Source organism: Colius striatus, chromosome 1, assembly GCF_028858725.1.
Source record: "Colius striatus isolate bColStr4 chromosome 1, bColStr4.1.hap1, whole genome shotgun sequence".
Classification (NCBI taxonomy): domain Eukaryota; kingdom Metazoa; phylum Chordata; class Aves; order Coliiformes; family Coliidae; genus Colius; species Colius striatus.
The window spans coordinates 112,733,052-112,758,079 of NC_084759.1; the positions used below are offsets into that span (position 1 = coordinate 112,733,052).

General features: G+C 41.8%; 1 protein-coding gene across 3 annotated transcripts; it reads right to left on the reverse strand.

Annotated features, from left to right (window-relative positions):
• Window positions 1–24,598, reverse strand: CD200 (CD200 molecule). 3 transcript variants are annotated; one of them, XR_009819345.1, is made up of 7 exons: window positions 24,248–24,594; window positions 23,037–23,121; window positions 21,899–22,225; window positions 20,967–21,233; window positions 18,152–18,268; window positions 3,670–10,435; window positions 1–2,721 (listed from the first exon to the last, which is right to left on the reverse strand). XR_009819345.1 is itself a non-coding variant. In XM_062003421.1 (6 exons), exons 2-5 carry the CDS (start codon window positions 23,092–23,094, stop codon window positions 18,156–18,158), a joined length of 765 nt encoding a protein of 254 aa, XP_061859405.1. In that variant the 5' UTR covers window positions 23,095–23,121; window positions 24,244–24,598; the 3' UTR covers window positions 10,055–10,435; window positions 18,152–18,155. The 3 variants fall into 3 exon arrangements, 2 of the variants coding, with proteins under 2 accessions (XP_061859405.1, XP_061859396.1); XM_062003421.1 differs by lacking the exon at window positions 1–2,721 and having other exon boundaries at window positions 10,055–10,435; window positions 24,244–24,598; XM_062003412.1 differs by lacking the exon at window positions 1–2,721 and having other exon boundaries at window positions 10,055–10,435; window positions 24,259–24,597.
• Between the last annotated feature and the right edge of the window lie 430 nt (window positions 24,599–25,028).

Below are 25,028 nucleotides of genomic sequence, written 5' to 3' on the forward strand. Positions count from 1 at the left end.
TTGAGGAGAAATGGTTTGATTTATTAACAGTCAATCAAAACAGAGTAGGAAAATAAGAAATACAAACTGAACCTTAAAACATCTCCCGTCACTCCCTCCTTCTTCTTGGGCTTCTCCCTCCTTCCCCACATTGGTGCAGGGGGATGGGGAATGAGGGTTACAGTCAGTTCATTACAGACGGGCTTTGCTGCTACTTCCTCTAAGGGGAGGCCTCCTCACACTTCCCACTGCTACAGTGTGGGGTCTCTCCCATGGGAAACAGTCCTCCATAAACTTCTCCAAAGTGAGTCCTTCCCATGGGATACAGTTCTTCACGAACTGCCCCAATATGGGTCTTATCCACAAGTTAAACAGACCTTCAGGAATGAAGTGCTCCTGCATGAGTCACCCATGGAGTCACAAGTCCTGACAGCAAACCTGCTCTGGTGTGGACTACTCTCTCCATGGGTTCCCAGATCCTGCTAGGAGCTTACTCTAGTGTCAGCTTACCATCCATCCACACGTAACTATATGAAAGCTGCACCTGTCCAAACCCACGATGTAACAGAATGGATTACACAACACACCATCAAAACAGCTGTTCTGCACACAGTACAAGCAAACAAAGCAAGGATATTAAATTAAGTCTACCTCTGCTACCCCAAGAGTGGTGTAAAATCACTGAGCAGAGGATTTACAGCTTGTGTTGAATAATTTGCCATATTAGCCGCATAATACAAATTAGGTTGATATCAAATAAGTTCATGCTTCTTGCTTTCTACTTATCCCCTCAAATTTTCAGACTTATAAAATGGTCACAAAGACCAGCAGAAACAAATATGCAGTTTTTGGGACTACTTCTCCGCTTATATTAAATGCTGACCTTTCACCTAACGTAGAGAAGCTTGAAGAAACATCTCACCTCACTAAACACGATGTCCTGAGGAATGCTTCTGGGAAATCAGAAATCTATTCAAGTCTGTTTACTTAGTTGCTTATGTCATTTGAGGTGTCCATGTCCCACCTTTTGCAATGGCTCTGTCTTCCCTGCTTTTAGTGTAACAGTTTTTCCTCCATGCTGGGGTGCCTACACTGCTTTCTAGAGCCAATTTTACCCCTAGTTTCTTTATGTTGGCTAGATAAACATGCAAAGCTGTGTCAGAAGGGTGAGGGAAAATATCTGGGGTGGACAGCAGATATGGTTCCTGTGGGAATGGAGAGATTTTTTCCATAGATGAGAGTGCTGCTTATATGCCAAAAAATAAAGGCATAACAAGTTCTTTGTATCAACTGTTAGGCGCCCCATTTATCCCACAGCAGAGTTTTATCTTTTCCAAATCCAACATCAGACAAACAAAGTTTCTCAGCCAAATCTGGCCTGAACAGCACAAAAAGAAATGAATCTGAAGACTCAGAGCCCAGTTCTCATGTGAACCTGAGCTAAGTCTAGTGGAGCACTCAAAAAATAAACTCTTCAGAGACCCAAAATGCACTTAACAGGAAACACAACTCTGAAACCACAATAAAAACCTCAGCCTCAGGTGTTAAACAAGGCCATACTGAGCAACTCCTGCAGCCTGATGCTGCGGGTCAGTCACAGGACTTCACACTGCCTTTGTTTCCTTACTAATTCAGAGGGGACAGGACCAGACAGAAAGGACTCTCCCTCAGCTTTTCTCACTCTTGGTAGACCGCCAACCACCCACATCTCATGAACTTGTGTCACTAGTCTCTGAGACTGGGATTTCTGCTCTTTCAGTGTGTCATGATTTGACATGACAGCCTCTTTTGGTACGGGGGAAGGGGCTGTAAAGATGGCTCCTGTAAGAAGTTGCTCACAACTCTCCCCAGCTCTAAACCAGACACACTGCTGGGGCTGAGCCAATTAGACACCTCCACGATCACTTTTTAAGAAGAAGCCAGAAGAAGAGGCTTCCTCCTACTTCTTCCTGTTTCTTCCCTTTCTTCTAACCCTTCTTCTTCTTCTGGCTGGTGGTGGTGCAAGGAGTAGGAACAGTGAGAGAAGCAACCATGTGGACTCCAAGGTCAGTGATGAGATAAAGGAGAAGGTGTGCTGGAGCAGAGACTCCCCTGCATTCTATGGAGAGAATTGGTGAAGCTGAGATTTATTTTCATTTCTTTGAAGACCCCACATCAGCGGTAGAGACTCATTTTGATAATGAGCCTGTACCAGGGGCAGAGACTCATGTTGCTAAAGCTGGCCCTGGACCAGGGGCAGAGATTCACTTCATTAAAGGCCCCGAGCCAGGGACAGTGACCATGGCTGGAGGAGGCCGTGTCCCATGGGAGGGACCCTGTAACTTCACTATAGACCCTGAGCCAGGGGCAGTGATTTTCTTCATTAAAACTATGGTCGAAAGAGGCTATGTCCTGAAGAATGGACCCTTTATCACTATGGCTGGAGCAGGCCATGTCGTGAGGAAGGGACCCAATATTCACAGTTGTAACTGTGGGAAGGAACCCATGACAAAACAGCTCATTAAACTTATGCCCAGAAGAGGCCTTGTCCCGAGAGAGGGACCCTGTAACTGCAGAAACTGCAATTGTAGTGAAGAATCCACGCCAGAGATATTCACCAAGGGCTGCATCCCATGTGAGGGACCCTGTATTGGCAGAAGCCACAGCTGTTGGGAACAACACCAGAGAAGTTCATTAAGGACTGTGTCCCAGGGGAGGAACTCCGTGTTGAAGCAGGGGAAGAATGCCAGGAGTCGTCCTCATCTGAGAAGACAGAAGTGGCAGAGCCCATCTGTGAGAGACTGACCACATGCCCCACTCCCTGCCCCCCTGAGCTGTTGAGAGGAAAGGAGGTAGAGATATGGGGAGCAGTGAGCTGGGCCTGGGAAGAAAGGAGGGATGGGGGAGGGAGATCTTAAAGTGCTGGTTGTCATTTCTCATCATCCTACTCCCTTTTTTGCTTTTATTCTGTTCTGTTTCTTGTAAAATAAACTTTCCTACTTTCCTCTCCAAGTCAAGTACTGGAGTCTGTTGTAATCGGCAGCAAGCCCTCCCTGCCCTTGTCTTAATCCACAACAACCTTGCTTATCTTTTTACTCCCATTTTGCTGGGGCCTCTGCCATCCTAACGAGGGTTGGGAGTGAATGGGGGCACCGAGCGGGAGACTGTTGTGGTGCTGCTGTGCTAGCTGGGCCAAACCATGACACAGTGAAAACATAACTGCTGAAGAATCCAAATTTCTCTCATCCCAGTTTTCCAGTTTCTCAAGTAGCAGGTCTGCCCCTTTTCAAATGTTGCAGTTCTACCAGGCAGACAAACAAAAGCCTGGCTGGTCAACACAGAGTAACAACTTCTCTTTCCAGTGAAGCAGATGGGAAAAATATCTCAGAGGTCATGGTTACTATTGCAAATTGTAATAAGATTTAGGCCCCCTGGTGCCAAAATCAATTTAGAAGGTAGGATTCTCAGCTGTGAGTGTGCTTCACTAAGAGGGACAGTGATGGTGGCAGGGGGAAAATAAGCTGTTCATTACACAAGAATCCCAGTCAAGAGCACTCATACCCTATCAATGATAACATGGCAACAAACTCCCTAAAAAGAAAATATCGATCTCAGATCCCAATGAACACTACACATGTCAGAGCAAGAACATTCTTTAATAGTTTGCCTGAGATCCTACCCACACTCCAGAGCAAAGGCAAATGAATTTACCCTTGTTTGATTCCAAATTCCAACCCCATTCTTCCACAAAGACTGGAGAAAGTTCCATATCTCTCTTCCCATGTCTCCTTATCTGTAGAGAAACATAGTGATTTAAAGAAGAATTAGGTACACAAGGGCACCCTGGTGGAAGAGCAAAGCACCTGCTACAGCAGCACTGTGGCTGCTAGGCAGTCCTTTGGGTGGCTGCCCAACACATATGCAGATTTACACTCATGGCAGACAGGTCAAGAGAGAAGCATAGCTTGGCATGCATAAGCAGCTGCTTGACTCCAGGTGTGTGATTTGGAGGCAGAGCAGGACACACGAGCTCTCTCATCTCTCCCAGCGCAACCACTCTCATGCAGGTTCCTGCTGGGATGCTCAGGGCTGGGCAGGGAAACAAACCACTACGCCTTCCATGCTGTCCAACGTTTTCATCAAAGCCTCATGTATTTTCCTAGTGCTGTTCTCATCAACACAGAGTGCTGGCTGGTCCAGCAAGAAAACAAGCCTCACCAAGAGATTCCATAGTTACCTTTTGATTTCTTATCCCAGATTGTGTGATGGTAAAGGAGGCAGAAAACCACCAGTATTTTTCACCTCTACCTAAAATCAGTTAGCTGAAATCCCCAGTTGCTTAATATAAACCAAACTTTACAGTATTGCAACAGTGGTGAAAGTAGGCTTCCCTTTTTCTCCGTGGTGAAATGCCAATCATGTTACTCAATTAGACTCACAGCTGCACATTCTCTTTGCCTGTACCTCTTAGCTACTTCCACTGTGTGGTTACTGTGACCCTGGGAGATGGTAACTTTCACACGATGGAGTGACCGCTGTGAACTCTTGGGTATCAGAGAGGGAAAAGGAGCAGTCAGATAGAGAGTGTGTACAGAGAAGCAACAAAACAACACTCTTCAGGCAAAATTCTTTGCAAAGAACAAAAGAGCAACCAGAAGGGACTTGTCCAGGACTGAGAGGAACAAGAAGTCAGGGAAATCTGAACAGGGAAGGACATAATTGGGAAGAAAAGTTGAAATCAGAAACATTTTAAGAGTGGATGAAAACAAATATAAATTATTCTCTCATAGCACGTTTCCTCACCAAAATACTTAACTAAGAATTTGTTAATTATTGCTAGAACAGGCAATCTGTCTGAGACATAATTCATCTACCACTGAGTGATCTGCTCAAACCCTGTTTCAAGTAAGTAGCGGAAGACACTCCATTTCCCTTTGTCAGCCTGCTATGCTCAGCTACATTGTTTTCCAGAAGTGAATTTCCTTACTAATTGCAGCCTAGTAATTCATCTCTTCCATTTCCTTAAGGAAATCCAGATTAGCAAGGGCAGGGCTGTAATCCTCTTCTGTACTGCCCAGTTCTGTCCATCCAGGCAGCCACACTTCCCTCTTGCAGACAGAATGACTCAAAGCACCAAGCTCCTGTCATTTTCATCTCCTTTGAGCAATCCCTATGTATCCCATGGCAGAAGGACCCTTGGTCTCGAAGGGGGATCTCAATTCTCTTGGCACACGGAAGCTGCAGATAGCCTCTCTTGCTTCAGCACAAGGGGTTCAGCAGTTGGGGGAGCGGTTGACTAAGAAACTCATTTCCCATACATTTTCCTACTCAGGCCAGGCAGACAGCCCGCCTTAGACTCCATCCTGACACATTTTTTAAATGACACACGGAAGCTACTGAATGTCTGAAGGCACTTTTGCCACCCCAGCACTAGTGCTGAGCTTTCAGAGACATTGGAAACACCATGAAGCAACTTTCTTTTGGCACACAAAATGATCAGTGGGCCATTAGGTGGCTGACTGTACAGAAACAGACCTGCATGAGAGGGCCATGGAAATAGAAACATTTTATGAATGAAAAATGGCATGAGGTCCCAGAGAGAAGGCAGCAGGTGATATCTGTATACATAAAGTGAATATCGCTTGTTGCACGTGGTCTTGGAAAACACACATTTAAGTGCTTTTAACTTAAATTTGAAAGCTTTTTATGTACCAATTCTGCTGCTAATTTAGGCCCATTTTAAGGGCCTGAAAACAAAAATCCAGACAAGGTCTTTCCCTCATCTTCTTAGCTTCTAAAATTATCCTGTACTTCCTTGACATCTTGTTATGCAGCAGACTTTGAGAACAGCCACTACTATGCTTGCAAAGCAAATTGCACTTTAGTCAGCAGGACAGCAGCCAGGCAACACAGAAGTGCAGGCACATGGGACAACAGGACAGGGAAAGAGTCAACCAGAAGCATCCAATATTTCTAAGACCTGGAAACTGGAAATATACTGTGCAGAGGCAAAATTCGTGGATCCGAAAGGAATGAAGAAAGAACAGAGGAAAAAATGCATTTGCCATTTCTTCAGAGGCAGCTGGAGTAGCTGCCCCAACCTCAGGCTGTGTGGTCGCTACGGCAAGGCAATGAGAAAACATCTGAGATAAAAAGAAAAAAAAGATCAGAAAAATCATTAGAACTTATTCTTTTTTTGCAAACCCCCTCTTTTCTAAGAACCTGGCCCTACCTGCTGGGATTTTGAAGGCCCACAGCCACACATAGACGTTGTCATCTCGCAGACACTTTGCCTTCCTGCACCATACGTCAGCACAATTCAAGAATAAGAATAATGGAACCCTTGAGCATGCCAGGGACAAAAAATCACAAAGAGAGGACACGGCTGTAGGAACTAAACAATTGATTGTTACTCAAAAACAAAAGACAACATCTTAACAGGTTGCAATGAGAAGACTGTCAGCCAAAAAAAGCACAACCTTTCACTGGTTTTATAGCAACCTTGAGGTTTCCCTGAGGAAGCCTGCTACTCTGCATTTGTTTAATTTTGTGAAATTCAGGATGGCTAGTCTATTTTCTCTAAGGTCATTCAACCCTGTTACCATAACTCAGCCCCAGCCTGTTTCCCCAGCCATCACTGTTTGGTTCCTGCCCTGCTCTGCCAGCGCAACTCACTCTGTGACTGGTGAGACAAGCAATGCTCAACCCAGCTCTGCCAGGAACTCCTTGGCAATGGCAAGCAGCCCTTCTGCATGATAAAAACTACCCTTCTGCCTGGAAAACCACAGCTTGCCTCACACAGTGCTCAGGGCAGTGGTGCTGCTGCCTCTGCTACCTTCTATTTTGTGCATGGAGAGGTGACTTGGCTGATCTCAAGAGTGCCAAATTCCCAGGAGAAACTACTAATTCTTATCACTCAGAGTGACGTATGTCAGCAGCAAGACTTTTCTGACCAGTATCTAGTAGGAAGTTCTCCAGAAACCATCATTTAAAGACCAGGAGAGGAGTTCATGTTATAATCTCAAAACCTCTAGAAGTTGCCCATTCCATTCCATTCCATTCCATTCCATTCCATTCCATTCCATTCCATTCCATTCCATTCCATTCCATTCCTATTCTGTTCTACCAACTGGCAATGCTCAGACAGGCAATAGATTGCTGCCTTCTACTGCAAGACCTTGGACATAAACCCGAGTCAGCTGCTACACAGCATTGTCATGTCTTTTTAACCAGATCTAAGTTTCTCACCATCATATCTTTGAAGAAGAAAAGTGCAAGTTGATGCCATGACAAAGAAAAACAATTGTGGTTTCATAATTTTCCTCAAAAGGTCTTTCTCTTAAAGAAAACACTAGGTCACTATTGCCTTTCCAAAGAATTATTAATGCACTTAAGAGCTCATATGTGATGCTTCTCTCATCAATTTATACAAGCTCATAAGCAGTGTGCCACAAATGAAAGTAATCATGTAGTCTTATGTTCAAAGTTGCTTTATTAGGCTTCTTTCCAGCAAAGGCAAATTCAGAAAACAGGGCAAATACATCAGCAGAGCATGTAACCCCAGATCAAAAACAAGTGAGAAACATGACACACAAATATAATAGCTCTAAAAATACAAACCACAATTTTTTGATCAACTGAAGTTAGTTTCAAATATGAAGTAAACCTCAGCAACTGTGGTCAAAAATAATTCTGTATATTAATCTCAAAAGCTGTTTCTCTCAAAAGTCTTGAAAAAAAAAAATCCACCCCAAAACCAAAACACCTTAAAAACTCCCTGAAGTCCCACTTTCTGTACAGAAAAGAAGCAAAGCATGAAACCACAGAAACCCTCACTTGCAAAGAAGCATTTCTGGTATCCAAACGATCAGAAAGAAGAAGAAGGAGGAGAAAGAGAAGGAGGAGAAGGAGGAGAAGGAGGAGAAGGAGGAGAAGGAGGAGAAGGAGGAGAAGGAGGAGAAGGAGGAGAAGGAGGAGAAGGAGGAAAAGGAGGAGAAGGAGGAGAAGAAGGAGAAGAAGGAGAAGAAGGAGAAGAAGGAGAAGAAGAAGAAGAAGAAGAAGAAGAAGAAGAAGAAGAAGAAGAAGAAGAAGAAGAAGAAAAGACCAATTGCTGTTTTGGCTGGATTGGATTCTTTTTTTTAATTATAAAAGTGAAATATATAAATAAATAATTCATATTGCACTGACAGTAACAGTAAATGTTGCCCCTCATGTCCTCAGTAATAAACGCAACTTTATTTGCCAGACTCTAGAGAGGCTGCTGATTTGGAACCAACAAAATATCAGCTCTGAACACTTGGTCCTAAGTCTTGTATCTGCTAAATCTTCTCAGTTGATTTTTTAGATTGACAGCTTGCACTCTTGGTAAACATATGACATAAAAAACACTATCCAAAATGCTATGTGCTTGGCAAGATGGAATATTTAAGAATGCATAAAGAAACACTAACCAAACCCAAAAGACAAGAGGATATTGGTAGAAATTGAAATACAATGACTGATAGAATTATAGAATCATTTTGGTTGGAAAAGACCTTTAAAATCATCAAGTCCAACCACTAACCTCACACTTCCAAGTCCATCACTGCAAGTGTTCTGCAGTGTCCTCATCTACGCATCTTTTAAATATCTCCAGGGATGGTGACTCCACCATCTCCCTGGGCAGCCTGTGCCAGTGTCTGAAAACCTTCTTAGTGAAAAACTTCTTCCTAATCTCCAGTCTAAACCTTCCCTGGTGCAGCTTGAGCCCATTTCCTTTTGTCCTCTCATTCATTACTGGGGAGAAGAGACTAACCCCCACCTCACTACAAACTCCTTCAGACAGAAGGAAGATAAACACCTTAAACATTAGCATTTCTCAGCAGAACAAAAATCAGCAGAGGGCCCTCTGCAGAACCATTGTCTTTCTGTTCTCTCAGTAAAATGGGCCACAAAATCAGTATGCCCAGAGACAGGCTTGTTTTTTGTAACCTTCACCTTGTGGAGCAGTCTCTGAGCACTATGGAGGTGTCAGGAGGCAGAGGGCATGCCAAGGTTCTGATTGACCCTCACAAACAAGATGAGCTCAAAGGCAATGCCCAGGAGTGCTTCGCTCTCACAATGAGTCTGCTGACACACAGCCAGTACAAATGGCAGAAAACAGGAGCATCAAATCTGGAATAGCCAAGATCAGCAGGCTTGGGCAGGTAGTGAGAAGCATGGGGGATGGTAGTGGGGAGAGAAACTCCAATCCTACTTGGGGCAGGAGCAGAGTTAGGCCTCAACATGTAAGAGTTGTGCTGTGTCTTTATCTGCTACCAAAACCATAGCAAAACAGTAAATTCAGCCTCTGTATGACTCCCCACTGATACCATTACATTCACAGTAGTGACACATGATAGTTAGCTCAGGGTGTAAAATCCCCCACAAGAAGATACAAGTACGGATCTTTGCTTTTGGGCAGCAAAATGATTTCTCTGTGTTTAAAAAGACACAACAAAAAAAGATGAAGACAAGGGAGACTATTCTGGACAGTGCACAAGATGATCACAAGAACTATTGACAAACAGTCCATGTATTTTGACAGCCAAGGTAGGAGTAGACTGGAGTATCAAAGGAGTTGTTTCATAAAAAAAAAAACAGAGAGAGAATGGCAGCAGAACAGAAAGGAAAGATGGAGACGTCAATACTTCTGCTTTGCTTCCATCTCCTCCTCATTTATCTATAAAAATATTTAAAATATTAAAAAACCCCAAACATCCCAAGAAAAGCCAAATAAAATAAATTACTTACACCTCTTCTTTTTCAACTGTGGTTGCTACTCTCTCTAATCTGTGACCTACTTGGAGCCCTATCGCTCTTTCCCAGTAATTTCAACAGATTTGGTGTGATTTGAGTCCTGTGGTTTTAAGTCCAGCATGTCTCTCCAGAGAGAGTCATTGCATACACTGGTATATTCAGGCATTCACTGAGGAAAAGGAACTGGATCAGCTGGATAAGAGAGGGAAAAGTAAATGGTAGGAAGAGGGGAATGAACATCAAGTTGCTGCAAGTGGAATTGCAGACAGATATTGGTAAAAATTAAGCCCCTCTTTACTGCAAGAGGAATTAGGCACTGGAAGAGAATTCTCAGAGAGCTTATAGAGCCTTCATCCATGGTTGTTTTCAAAAGTCAGTTGGAAGAAGGCAAATATATTTTACACACTAGCAGCACCATAAGTGGCATGAACAAAGTAGTTTTTGCCTGGCAGCAGGAGTGGACTAAGTGGTCCCTCTGGTACTACTGTTTATGATTAAGCATCTAGACTGGATAACAAACATTGCACTAGTCTTTTCAGCATACAGCTGGGCATCTAGACAGGGTAGTGTAGTGTATGTGTTGTATTTTCTTTTATTGCTGCTTCTTTCCAGACAGTCAAATCACTGCTTCTAATGTTGACTTCAGGCTGCTGGGCTGGGCTGTAATGATCTGGTGGGTGAATGGAAATCCCCTAGGATCCTAGAAAACAAATAAAAATAGAAAAAAAAAAAAGATGAATCATGGCCATTGTATCGCTGTCTCAAGTTTTGCTGAGCAGCACAGTTGCTGTTGAGGCAGAGGGGGAGAAATGCAGTCACAAAACCATTCTTTACTGAACAACTGTAAGACCTTCCCTGCTGTATGGTGAGTAGCCCGTCTTCCTAAAACTCAACAAAACAGGCTTCAGCCTGAGTTGCCTCTTGCTTCATTTGTTCACTACGCATCATACTTTACCTTAAATTACAGAATCATGTAAAAAGCTCATCTTCAACAGCATAGACGCACACCTCCCATGCAAAGCATCGTTCCATAGAAGGACCTATGCCTAAACCCAGAATAGTCAAGCTCAGCGCTCGCTCTACCCAGGTCACCCCACCTTGACAACGTTCCCTCATTCTTCTCAAAAGAGATACTCTGAGTGGTGTTCAGACCCTCCCATGACTTTGTTGTGCTCCAAGGAGAAATAGCCTTAAAACTGATGGGGGAAAAAAAGAAGTTTTGGGGTTCCCCACCCTCTCTTTTCTCCTTAAGCAACAGAGTTCCCATTGAGAGTGTGAGAAAGCCTGAAAACAAAAGTTGTGAAAATCTCATTAAACAGCATTTTTTCCTTGGGTAGGGGTAAACTGCCCAGTTTGCCAACACCCCCATTCAAAGCCACTTATAAGCCAGCAGAAGACCAGCAGCTGGCTTATAAACTGTTTCATCTTGGGAGCTACCAGTGTAGAGGAAAGTATGCTCTTGAAAAGAGGTCTTTTAAACCCCAGGTAGTTTGTATTAGGTAAGATGGCAACTTACATGTGAATTTCAGTTTAAGATAACTGAAGGAAAGCCTGTAGTTATCACAAATCCACCACAACAAATATTTAAGTAAACTAATGAAAACAGAGATGGAAAAAACAGAATTACACTGAAAGAATTAAATAAAAGCTTCTTGCCTGCTGATTTCAATAATCAAGAGTTAAAAATTAGTCCATCTTACAGTACTCTATAAAAGGAAAATGATAGATTTTGTCTTCTCCTCCACAAAGAGACACAGTTAAAAAAAGACTCCTAGCTTCTAGTCTATTGACATTTGGAGCAGTCCCTGGGGACAGGTGGTGACATGCCTTCATGCTCACTGGTTAATCTGCCCTTTGCTTTCCTATCACTTTATACAGCTGCCAGCTCTCCTCAGAAACCCGAAGGAGACCTACACACATGCAGCAGGTAGAAGTCTGCACATCCTGCTCTAACACACATGGTGGAAATCTGGCTTAAAACCATTACTGCCTTCAGGCAGTCTGGAGCAGAAAACCTGTTGTGGCACTGCTCGCGCTGCACAGCACCTCCAGCCAGTCCTTCATCTGACCACAGACATTTGAAATACAGCTGCACAGCCCACAACCTCGCCCCTGACTCAACATACGCCTGGCTTGAAATGCACTTGCTTACGTCTCCCAAAGTCAATAAGGAAAGTAACTGGCCATTGTAATGCCCCTTTTTGAATGCAGAAATTGGCAGCCAAGTGTAAAGCCTTACTGTGTACTTAAACAGCAAAAAGAAAAAAAAAGACATTTCCAAACAAGAGACATGGGAGGCTGCATGACAGACTTTCAGAATTAATATTAATTTCTTTGCATATAAGAAGAATGATTTACTGGAAAAAAAAAGAAAAAAGGTAATCTCCATTTCCTATTAATGTAAACTCAAATGAATCATAAAAGATTTTACGCTGTCCTTTGTTATCAATAAACTAAGACCACTGACACCTGTTCAAACAATATTTCAGATTTTTAAAAGAATTTATTTGAAGACAAAATTTTGTTAATTTAGAAAGTGTGATAAATGAAGTATCCCTGAGCAGGATTCCGGTTTAGTTTAGGAATTTATTGGATGAATAAGAGCAAGCAAACAGCGCTGGGTGCACTGAGAGCCTCTGCTCTATCAGGACGCACACCCGTCACACCCCGAGTTCGCATTAAGTAGGGAAGGCCTTATACGTATTCATGACTTTTCCTCGAAGGGGCTGAAAAATGTTAATCATTTCTGGGAAAGGGTCCTCTGCTTCTCGCGCATGCTTTGTTCCATCTCGGGGGTCTTTTTCACCCTCTTTAGGTGGTCATTGGAGGAAGTCAGTAGTCTTCCTCACGGTGTCCCCCAGGCGACCTCCATGTGTATATCTCTGCAAAACTGGTTCAAGCTAATCTCCCCAAAACATCTGCCAAGCTGCTGTTACAAGAAGCAGAAACACCCTCCTTATCAAAACCTGGTTCAAGCTAGTCTTCCAGGACACCTGTCAAGCTGCCGTTATGAAAAGCAAGAACAAGTTACACAAGAACAAATAAAGTTACCAAAAATTATCATCCATATTCGTTGATCCACATTGACACGAATCAAGGGAACACATTTCACAAAAGGAAAAAAACCAAAAACCTCTTGCTATGTACCTACTACTAAACAAAAGATTTTTTTTCAATTCTGGAAACCATATACACTGCAGAGTTCAGAACATGAAGGTGAGATTAAGAATATACAAAACCTTAAATGGATTAATAAACTGTGAAAACCAAACAAAGTTCCTTGCTTAGTAATACACAAATAAGGTTATTTACTGCATATGTAAACAGTTTGATATTTCAGGATGCCATTCTGAGACCCAATTTATGACCCTATATTCATGTGGCTTTAGAAAAAAAAATGGCATCCTTACTTTTCATGTAAGAATAAGAAAAATATTTCCATCTACCCATGTAATAATCTTACATACAGCTGAAGTATTTTGCAAAGGAAAAACATTTTGGAATTGAAGACATAATTCTTATTACGGAAGTAAACGAGAAATTGAAACAGTGAGGTAACTATTCATATAATACAGGAGGGCTATTTTTTCCTCCCTTTCATTTGTCAGCCATTTTATTTTCTGGTTATATACAAAGCACTGTTGTCAGAGTGAAAATGAGTACGAATTACTGGAAAGTTACTTCATAATGAAATATGAATACAGATATGATACACAGGACAGAAACTGTTAGTCATGCAGAGTAAAGGCCTCCCTGTTTGCAAAGAAAAGGCTTTGTTTTTAGTAGCCTATACTTCAGTAACTCTTTTTTTAGATGGGCAGGACAAGCCCTGAGACGCTCTCTAAAATGGAAAGCAGGATGAGGAGCATGCTTTTCCCAGCAAAACAGCATCAGCTGTCCCGGTCCTAAACCATGGAACACTTGGAATGAGTGCCCACGCTCTCACTTTACAATACAAACTGGAGGGTATTATCAGGCATTTTCTGTAAGGAAATTAAGTAGAGAAAGGAGTTGTCTGGAAGCAGTGTGTGATTAAACCCAGAACCAGTACCTGAAAGCTCCAGTACCTAAAGAGGACTAAAGGAAAGCTGGAGAGGGATTTTACAAGGACATGTAGTGATAGGACAAGGGATAACAACCTCAAAGTAACAGAGGGTAGATTTAGATTAGATATAAGCATGCAATTCTTCACTGTGAGAGTGGTGAGGGACTGGCACAGGTTGCCCAGAGAGGTTGTGGCTGCCCCGCTCCTGGAAATGTTAAAGGCCAGGCTGGATGGGGTTTTAAGCAATCTGATCTAGTGGAAGGTGTCCAACTCTCCCACGGCAGGGAGGCTGGACCCAGATGAACCCAAACCATTCTATAATTCCATGAAAACATCCTCACTTGGGTTGCAAAATATTTATGTCTGCGGGAAATCTGATGGGCAGCCTGACAGCAGAATTACCTTTCCACTGACATTTTTGTATATTTGTTGGGGTTTTGGTTTGTTTTGTGTTCTCTCCTCCCCCCGCCCCACTCATTAGCTCTGTTAAGGTCTGTTTGGCAACAACGTTTTTACACTGTGTTTTTTCTGGGTTGGATATTTTTAGTGTAGTGTTAAGAAAAGTAAAGGAATGAGGCTGTTGTAAGCAAAACAATTTTTCACTTAGGCCACTGCACTTTTTTGCTATTTTGGGGAACTCAAAATAGGACAAATATAATCTCTTACTCATGATAAAGCCACACTTGAGAGGAAACCAAAATGATTCTAAAATGAACCTCCCCAGAGACCCATTCCTCTGTGAGCGGAGTGCCTCATGAAAGAGGGAGTTATGTTCTGCAGTTTATTACCTGAAAGGCTAGTATTTGTCTCTCACTTCATGAAAAAATATTATGAAAAGTCTCCTAAAACTGAGCCGCTACTATGTTGTTCTGAACTATCTTGATTCTGACTATCCAAAGAGTTGTATGTTAAAACAAATCCAGTGAAGAAACAAGCCAGGTCATGCAGATAAGAATTGCCATAAATTTTAATCCAAAGCTTAGAAAAACAGCCTTCCTCAAACTGAATAATTACTAGAGGATACTGCTATAATGGCTCTTCCAGAAATCATTCCTATCTTTAATATAAACAAAGCAATGGAAAGTCTGTGCAAGTACTTGTCCCTGTAAAGTTTCCCAAATAACTGGAACGTCCTGCACAAGACTTCCGTATTTTCCAAACTTTCAGGACATCTCTGCTCACCAAAATGTAAGTTTCTGATATCTACGTGTAAATTTTTTGCTCTATTGTTACAGTTTCTTAAACACTACTTTATACTATTTGACCATTTCTAAAATTTTCCACATGGCAAAAGATGCACAAGCCACACAATAGAGATTAACATATTAATGCTTAAAAAACACCCAAAAAACCAAATCAAACCAAAACATGCTGACCTTTATATCCATTTGTGAAATGATCCTTCCTCATAAACCACCATAAGCCACCAAAAAACTGTTTGCATGGAATTTTATCCCCCTGCAAACTTCTAGGTCTCTAGAACTGACTATTAAGCTTTTTAACTTGCACGGCTGAAATATGAGCAAGCCTTGAAATAAACAACTGGTGCCTGGCAAAGGATGAAAATATGAGTTTTCCAAAGCTTTGCATCAGCTGCAAAGACTGCTCAGTCTTTTTGCCAGACAGGTGACTTTTTGCCAAATACCGTGAAGAGGCTTCATTTGGGATTTGTTCAGGGAGAACCAAAATGTATTTATGCTCTGCAACTGGTACGTGATGCATGGGATATCATCTTTGAGCCTCAGCTCTTCATCTGATTCCCAAGCATCTACCATGGAAAGAAGGGAAACAAGAAAAAATAAAAGCAAAGCAAAAACTAACCATATTATCAACAGCAGAGGAGAACAAACTTTGACAGAGTTTGACACAGCCACCCAGATAAAAAGCTGTCATTTTACATTTTTGGGAAGGCTGGAAAAGACAGGAAAAGCTTTGCTTGTTATCTAGTGCAGAATGAAAAGAAGTATTGAAGCCCCAGATAACAGCCTCAGACAGACATTGGTATCCTCCAGCCAGCACTATTAGCTCTCTATTGTGCCGACACAAAAAGCACATCCAGAAATATGTGCATAGGCTGCTGCTCCTGATTCCAACACAATCTGAGGATAATAGAGGATAAAACCAGAAAAGAGCTTTCTACAATTTGCTGTTCTCTTTTGGGTGAGCAGACTGTAACCACTGCATTAAAGAGCATAAATAGATTTCACAGATGATCAGGGAAAAACAGAATGACTCCACAATGTGGGATGGGAGCTCAGACAGAGCTAAGTAGATGTAGAGGGTTTCCTCATTACAATGTAGTATTTGTGGAGTTGTAATGCATTCTAAATATCAGGTTCAAATTTACTGTAGCTCCTCAGGTACTCTTGGCGTTGTAAACAGTTGGCCAGGAAAGTGATAGTGGAACCATGTACAAAATAAACTGTAACTAACTTTCAGCACTAGCAAAAAGTAACATCCATAAAAATAGTTATTAAAAAAAAAGTCAATCAGATGGTGATAGAGTGATCAAACTGCACCACTACTGCAGTTTTACAGACCAATTTCAGTTTAATCGTATTATGCTTTTCTGCATCTTACACTTTCCTTACAAAGCAGGGAGAAGGAACTCCTTTAAAAGTTTCCAAAATAACATGTAGGCTCTGTTGTTGTGCATCAGTGTCTCTGCAGTAAGAAATCATGTATTGTGTGACCCACCACATGGCCCAAAGATGCATGAAATGGCTTGAGCCTGATACCTAGCAGGTAGCATATGGCACAGGAAACCTCATGTGAAGTGAACTATAATGCCTGCTGGAGATGGTCCTGGTATAAGCTATTGCTGGAATCACATGCAGGCATTGCATTGGGAACTGCTAATATCCAGGGCCAAAATCATGCTCAGAGATACATCAACATCCTTAGCCTATATATGAGCAAAGTAGTCTTGTCAAACAATGTTTCACTGACTGACCTTGCTCCTGCATCAGGCATCGATGGAGTCACAGCATCCCAATGTGGTTTTCCTCAACTGGCATGCAACAAAAGGGCTCAAAACCTCTGCAAGTCAGCACCTGTTCTTTTTATAATTCTTTGCTTGGTGACACTCTGATCTGCTGCAGCAGGCAATCCTAAACCTCTGCCAGGTCACGTCTACCTCAAGCTCTCTCCAAAGTCTGCTTTGTACAAGCTTATCTGTGTTTGGGATGGTTCTTCTACAATAAAGATACATCTTTCTTTTAAGCACATCACCTTTTTCCTCTGATCCTTTAAAAAGCCCACAAAGTTAAACTTCCAGATTGGTCTGAAAATTCAACAGAAATTTTCTCTTTTTAATTGTTTATAGGATCAATGGAAATCTCCCAGACATTTTACGATTAAGAAGTCATATTTAGGGTGTAAGAAGTATTTATTTATCTTTCCTCTCAGTGAAGACTTTTGTGTCTCTGGCAGTGGCAGATTTACTGTATCAGACCTACAGCATCTACTGTTAAGAGGGACTAAGTTCACAACAGATAGATCTGATACTCCTGGAAACACTTCTTTATCTTTTATCATATTATAGTCCTGAAGAAAGTACCTAAATTCAGGAAAGTTCCTAAATTCAGGAACTGAGTTAATCTGTGCTGGCATTTCTAAACATAATAGTAGAATTTAAAGTCAGACACAGCATTTTTATCTAGCTAAGTAAGAATGAAACTACCAATGACCACTAAATTCCTGTGATTTCTGAAGCCTAAGGCTCCCTTCTCCTCTTAATTTTGTTCCTTTCTGTTATTAGTAATTAATAGAAGGTTGAGTTGATCCATGATCACGTCATCTCACATGCAAGGATGTGACATGACTGCAATTTCTCCTTAACTCATCATAAGCAGGCTCATGACAAGTTTGAGTGCACTTCATCATATTACATTGTTTGTCTTAAATACAGAAGGTGCTGTGATCAGAAGAAAGCCCCTCCCTTGAGGGCAAGTCACTCCGCATGACCAGATTTCTCTCCAACATCCCTCTTCTGACACAAATTCTCTAACACACTTGCACTTGACACTTTTGTGGCCCCCCGAGAACATCTGAAGGACCAGTAGATTACTTCTGTTCAGACTTCTGCCTGAAAGCAAACCATGAGCAGCACGTCCTGTTCTGCTTGGATCCCCCCCATCCCCAAGACTACAAATTGTATTGTCCCGCAACAGTAGCAGTGGGAAAACAGCTCTTAATTACACAAAACTGAAGCAATCTCTCCGTAATAAATACATTATTATAAAGTTTATTTCTCCTGTAAGACAGGCTGATATTCCCTAATGATATTTCAACAAAGTATTTTTCTCTACAGATGACACACTTTATTATGGGCTCTACAAAACTGTTGGTTTCCATGAATCAGTGACTCACCATTTCAACCTCTCCTGCATATTTTCTTCCTCCAGCACAGTGTGATCAGAATCAGAACTATGACAACAATTAAAACTCCCACAGCAATTGTCAGCCAAAGCAATGAAGATCCCTCTTCTGTAAAAGGAAGTAACAAAAATTACACCAAACTAAGCCAATTTATATAGGAAAAAGAGTAAAAAGACCCAAGAGGATGTCCAATTAATGACAATGGTTCCTCATCAAGATCTTTATTCTCTCACCTTCCTCTACTCCACCAGGTTAATTAAAACAGTGTTTGAGAATTGTGAAAATTCTGAATATCCTTGAGATGTTGAAAACAGCACGGTTCTATTGTTAGCACATTACTGTATGTGGTTCAGGTCATGTTTAGGTTTAAACAACTATTTGAGAATACCATCCAGAGATCTGCTGTGAGGCTGGATACTTGAGTGGTGGGATGTATAGGATAGTATGAACAAGCACCTAGGGCAGTGGGTACTTCCAGGTAAGCTATATGAAAGCAGTGCTTGCTCAAACCAGAGAGTGGGTATGTATATCTTCAAAGATTCTCACAGTTTCCAACCAGGAACTAAGCACCATGAATCTGACTGCTCACTCCCCATCCACCCTCTGTGGACTGGGGAGAAAAATCATGAAAAGTAAAGCTAAATCCATGGGTTGAGGTAAAATGTTTTAGTAATTGAAATAAAATAAAATATACTACTACTACTAGTAATGAAAAATAACATAACAAAAAGAGAGAAAAAAAATCACTCAATGCTGCCCAATGCAATTGCTCAGCACCCACTGACCAATGCCTGAGAAGTGATACACCCCTTCTCACCAACTCCCTGCAGTTTATATACTGAGCATGACTTCCTATGGTATGGATTAGCTCTTTGGCTAGTTGGGGTCAGCTATCCTGGCCATGTTCTCTCCCACCTTCTTGTGCATCTCCATGCTGGCAGAGTGTAGGAAACTGAGAAGTCCTTCACTTAGTATAAGTACTACCTAGTGACAATTAAAACATCAGTGTGTAACCAAATTGTTCTTACTAAATCCAAAACACAGCACTGTATCAGTTACTAGGAAGAAAACTCTATCCCAGATGAAACCAGGGAAAAGGCAAGCCTATCTGCCCATGGAAATTGCTTTGTAAAGAAACTATGCGCTCATGTTCATCCATGGCAAAGAAATCTGTCATTCCCATACCTGACATAGTAGTTGCACGTGTACATAAGCAGAACTTCATATGATTTTTGACACTTTCTGAAGAGTTTTTTTGCTCAATCAAAATTGGAGTTTTTTCTTTGTAAAGCAAAAGTTATTCCTTTTACTGTTAAACACTTATCACTATCACAAAGGCTGAATTAGCTTTCACAAAGAAGATAGGCTATGTTTTGATGCCTGCTCCACCCAACATCTGAGCATAAATGTCCCTCCTTGATTAGACATTAGCCACTCTGCTATTAATCAAAATGACTATACAACATAGAATCATAGAATGGTAGAGGTTGGAAGGGACCTTTAGAGATCATCTAGTCCAACCCCCCTGATCAGGTTGCAGAGATCTCATTTCAGTGCTCACTGATGTAGACTGGAAAACTTCCGGAATTAAAATTTATGTGAATCAAGCCAAAACCGTCTTTTAACAAAGCGGGTTTGAACTATTAATTTGAATGTCTCTTTCTCTACAATGTAAGATTGTTAAAACAACAAGCTATTTCCTGAGTTTTCATTCTAGTAGCAAGGAATAACAACAGCCTTAGTTTCCCACTTTCTGAGACAAACATTTCTGAAACAAAAAAATACTGCATTTGAGACAGGACAAAGAGATTTATTCTGCTTTTTCAATTAAGTGTCACTCAGAATTAAGAACTCATTTGCTCTGAACTTTTAGAGAGAGGATATTAAAAGTCAGATCTTACTCTTTACTATTATTTATTTACTACTATTTATTACTTATTTACTGCTATTCCTGTAACATATATATGGAGTGTGCAACTTGGGAATTAACCTACCAATCCCAAAATGATTTCCTAACTTCCAAGCACTCTTCCTTTTAAATCTCTGGATTTGGAGACCATTGAATTTTAAATCACCTAAGTCAATGTTCTTGTGCAAACTGAGACTGGTACTTCAGCTTTTAATGTTACTATTTTCATGTACAGAACTGAGGTGAAAGTCTTTGCAGCAGAATGGAATGTTGGAACAAGAAATATATTTGCACTACAAGGCATTTAGGTGTTACAGTGATGTATTCAAGATTTCCTTGTAAAACCAATATAAGTATCTTCCTATGATCATCTTCCTGTCTGCCTGAAAATACTCCTCCTCTCAGACCAGTACTGCAACAAGTTTCTTAGCAAAGATTTCAGAGAAACTAAAACGTAATATACAGGTTAACTGTATCAAAACATGTAAGTTTAACTGAAAAGTTTGGTTAATTGCTGTTCAGAGGCAGTTTGTTATAATTTCAAAACTTCCACTTCAGTGTTCATTAAGTGATCAACAGAGTTTTTACTTCATCTTAATAACTATTAGGAGACAAATATTTGTATCTGTCCTTGGAATGTCAAAGAAACTATGAAGGCTTGTGTGAAAACTTGTTTGACTTGCTGTAAAACACATGGTGCCTCTAAAACCTCAAATTCTCTAGCTCACTAGTCTGGCTTCTTCCCATCTTAGAGAGGACCACAATATTTTATTGTCACAAAGATAGTAAAGTAAGATTTTCCTTCTTCTTTCTTAGCACACACACATTTATCAGCAGATTCCTATCCAAAGAGGCCAACAGTATGCTACCAAGTAGCATACTGTATCATTCACCTACCTCTTTCCATTCTCACAGGCAATTCCATTTTTTCATTCCTGTTGCTTACTCTGCAGGCCAAGTTCTGTGCACCGATGCTCTGAGAGTTGTAGATCTCCAGTTTACTGGTGATGGACACCATCCCATTGGTGTGCCTGACTGTCTCCTGTGTAGGAGTAGAATTGAATAAGTTGTTCCAGGTGATGGTGGGCTCTGGAAGGCCAACAGCATTACAGATGGCTACCAAATGACCTCCGGAAATGTTGTAATGGACAGATGCATTGAGACCTTCCAACACACAAATGAGACAATCCACAATGAATATTTGGTCATAAGCACTGAAAGCAATTTAACTGTTATCAATCAGAGAAAAGCCTACTGGATTTGCACTGAGGCCCATGGCACAGGACTGCAAGAAGAGTTCAGTGGGTTAGGTCCCCCCATGATTCAATACTCATTCCCTTATACTGAAGTTATATATCCCAAAGGCTTCACTCAACCTGAAATCCCACAATTTGAACTAATCTGTTAAAGTAAAACTATTAATTGGTCCATGCTGTTCTCCTATCTGCTAATTCCCTATCAGTGCTAGGGTTTGGCAGAGCAGCTCACAGTACTGGGATTATACTGGAAACTGCAACAGGCAATGTTAGTTTGCTCAAGTTCCAGTTGGGACTGATTAGGGGCTTACAAAGAAAGACCCCATTCTGTGCTTTTTAGCTGCTACTCATAGAATTACAAACAAGGACAGTCCAGAGCCAAGTCCACCACAACAAGCTTCAATACAACTCCACAGGGTGTTGCTCACAGCAGTAATGCCATGTTTCTACACCCTGTTCCACTGCAAGATGCTCCTATCACTGCAGTTCCTGAGCCCACTCAAGGAAAAGCTGTGGGTGAGAAAACACTTTTCCTTTTCTCCACTAAATACATATTCCTGAAGAGAACCTCACCAAAGACACTCAGGCAGGTGCGTCCCGACAACGAGCCATGAGGAAAAGCATTGAAGAGACATGTGTAACACCCTGAATCATCCATTCTAGTGTCCCAAAAAGTGATGCTTGTCTCATTGAGTACCATACTTGTGAAATTCATTCGGTCTTGATAGGGCTCATGAATCTTTAATCCTGTTATGGCACTGTATGTAGCTATATTACTGCGTGATTTTCCAGAGTCCTTCTGCCACGTCACTTGCAGAACATCCATGGGTTCTCTCAGGGCACAGCTGAGAGTCACATTGTCACCCACCTTCACATTTCTGCGTTCAATCTGTGGAACCACTGCAATGACATGAAACAGTGAAGTGGGCAGATATCACACACATTGAAAAACATAATGCTGATTTGAAAGCCTGGATTACCCACAGACACAATAATTCCTTCAATCAGATATTATTTCTATGTTTTTCTCCTACCAAAAAGTCCCCCTCCTGCATCCTCCTAGGAATCAATGAAGTTATGTTGATTTATATTGGCTGAGGCTCTATCTTTCTTCTAAACTGTTTGAAAGAAAGCAACATATTTCTATTTCTCTAACCTATCCCTGCAGACTTCCCGCTTCAGTTTTATTAAATGAGCACATGGCTTCCTGTTCCCAGCAAAGACTCAGTTCTTTCCCCCTAAAAGCTAAAGGAAGATTGAATGCACAAAGAAAGTGCACACAAAGCCATTCTCAAAGAGCTGAACAGCAAAATGGCAAAAAGAGAATCTCTGGACTATGTAGCTTCAGTTTGCAATGCATTTGAGAGGGAGGGGGAAAAAAAACCCCAAAACACAAACCAATTAAAAAAGATATTTGTTCCAGAGGGGAGGATCCACTATGTGAAGTTTGAACTCAGGTGACAACGGTGTCCAGTGTCATTGTACATATAGGATGCTGCACGTCCCTCCCATCTCCAAATGCTGCTCCAGGAAGCCTTATGTCACACCTGTCTGCTCTATGTCTATGCCTCAGCTACCTAACATATGTCAAGCGGCACTGTCAATCTGTATTTCACTTTGTTTTGCCTCTTACTCTGACTGCTGAAGTCTTGGAAATCAGAAACCCACTCCCCAATCATTTTTCAGTTAGATTTCAGGAAACTGAACTTACCATTTGCCTTTGCAAGCTCAGCACAAGTCAGACACAAAACCAGAGCTCGGAAAGTCATTTTTTTGAAGGGAAGAATCTGCTTTGCCTGAAGACAGACAAGGAAAGGTATATGAGTGTGGGGTGCAAACTTTAATGGTAGCTTTGTCATCTGAGAAAAATAGTTCTGGGGGCAGGTAGTGCATTTTGACAGATTTCATTACACAACACAGAAAGTGCTCTGGTAAAGGTGGGAAAAAAATTTGCACAATGGAAGTTAGAAAGGCATTAATCTACCAGAAGTGTGACACACTAGCTGTCCAGGACTCTCTCTGGCACTAGGAAGGAATTGTAGACCTGCCTGGAACTGAAGCTGGTGGTGTATTTAAATGGAAACATTATTTCTTATTAAATATCTCTGTAAGACACACATCATCTACAGCTGAAGGGTTCTGACAACAATTGAAAAACTAGCTATTATGTCTTAGGAGTATGTCCTCTCAACTATGTTTGCAAAGCCAACTTTTAAAAGATTTTCAGAACATGAAAAAAAAAAAGAGAATAAACTGTAAAGGATCTTCTATGTTATAATACTGCTTAAAAAGAGAGTGCTAATGAATAAATAAATGAATTAGAGGGAGGGGGAAAAAAATCTCCTTAAGAAACACATTCACAACAAACTCATATCCAGTAGCCTGCGTTTAAATTTAAACACAGTGAGCTAAAACAGCTCCTGATTCAACTCCAGAGTTATGAAGTATGGATACAAACCAAGTTTTTATGTGTAAAATCACAAAACAAGAATCTATCATCAACGAATCCAATGAAAAATGAAATTGTCAGATTATACAGTGTAGCTAGATACTAGATAGAGCCCACAGCTCTGAGAAACTCAGATAGGTATTCCATAAAATTCAAGAGCCATCACAGCAAGTGATAGAGAATTCAAGGCATAGAAGTGTTTATAAACCAGTTGTGCCACTAACGTCCCCTAACGCACCATTGCTCACATTGCTTTTTAGCTACACTTCATATACACTTCATATACACTTCCAGGAACCAGGCTACTGTGTAGCTACACGAGTCCCGCCCAAAAAAGCCCCTTAAGTTGACAATCCTTGTCTAGAGTATTAGAGGGAAAAATAAAGAAAAAAACAAAACAAACAAACTCAAACCACCAAACGAAAAGCACGTAAGATAAAGGCAAATCCTCCACTTTATGGTGCCATACCTACCCAAACCGCACCTCAGAGGGCTCCCAACGCTGGATTCACGAATCCTCCACGACCTTCTGTGAAACCGCCAACTTTTACAAACTTCTTATACTCGTGTTCCAGTCACTACTCGGCGCTACTTGTCCTTGCCGGCTTCAGGCGTCACACCAGCTTCACAAAGCAACCGCTGCGTGAGTTCGGCCCCTCGTGGGGGGGTGTAGGGGGTGTCCCCCTGGTTAGAAAGGGCAGCGGACAGCCCAGGAACCCACCACACCACCAGGCAAGAGCCGTGAGCTGCTGCTTCCGCGCTGGGGGCCAGCGGTGATTCACGGCGCAGCGGCCACTCGCCACCCCCTCCCGGCCCGGGGACGAGCCGAGCAGAGCTCGGCGCCGGGGGGAATGTCGGCCTCTGTCGCTCAGCCCCGCTTCCAGCGCTGACTCCAACTTCCCGTCCTCCTGGCGGGGTCCCGCTCCCGGCGTCCCGCAGCGACACCCACCGCCTACCTCTCTCTCGTCCCAAAACCCCACCGCGAGCACCCTTTGCAAGCAACACGGGATGTTCGATTTCTGCCGTTTCTTCATCCGCTTTCACACACACACACCCCTCCCTCCTCCCTCTCCCTCCCATCTGTTCATACATCATTCATACCAACTGTTTCTCTCACGAGGCTCTAGAAGGTCTCCTGTTTTAAAACATCACTGCTTAAAGAAACGTATCAGACCTGGCAGAACTTCCAGCCCCTGCCATTAATTGACAAAGATGCCCATATAAAAGGGGAAACCCTCTCTTAAGGCACAGATG

Coding starts and splice junctions, on each gene's coding strand:
- CD200 (XM_062003421.1), bottom strand. CDS start 23,094: ATGACTTTCCGAGCTCTGGTTTTGTGTCTGACTTGTGCTGAGCTTGCA. Junction 22,226..23,036: donor TGAGCTTGCAAAGGCAAATG/GTAAGTTCAGTT, acceptor ATGTCATTGCAG/TGGTTCCACAGATTGAACGC. Junction 21,234..21,898: donor CACCTGCCTGAGTGTCTTTG/GTGAGGTTCTCT, acceptor GTGTGTTGGAAG/GTCTCAATGCATCTGTCCAT.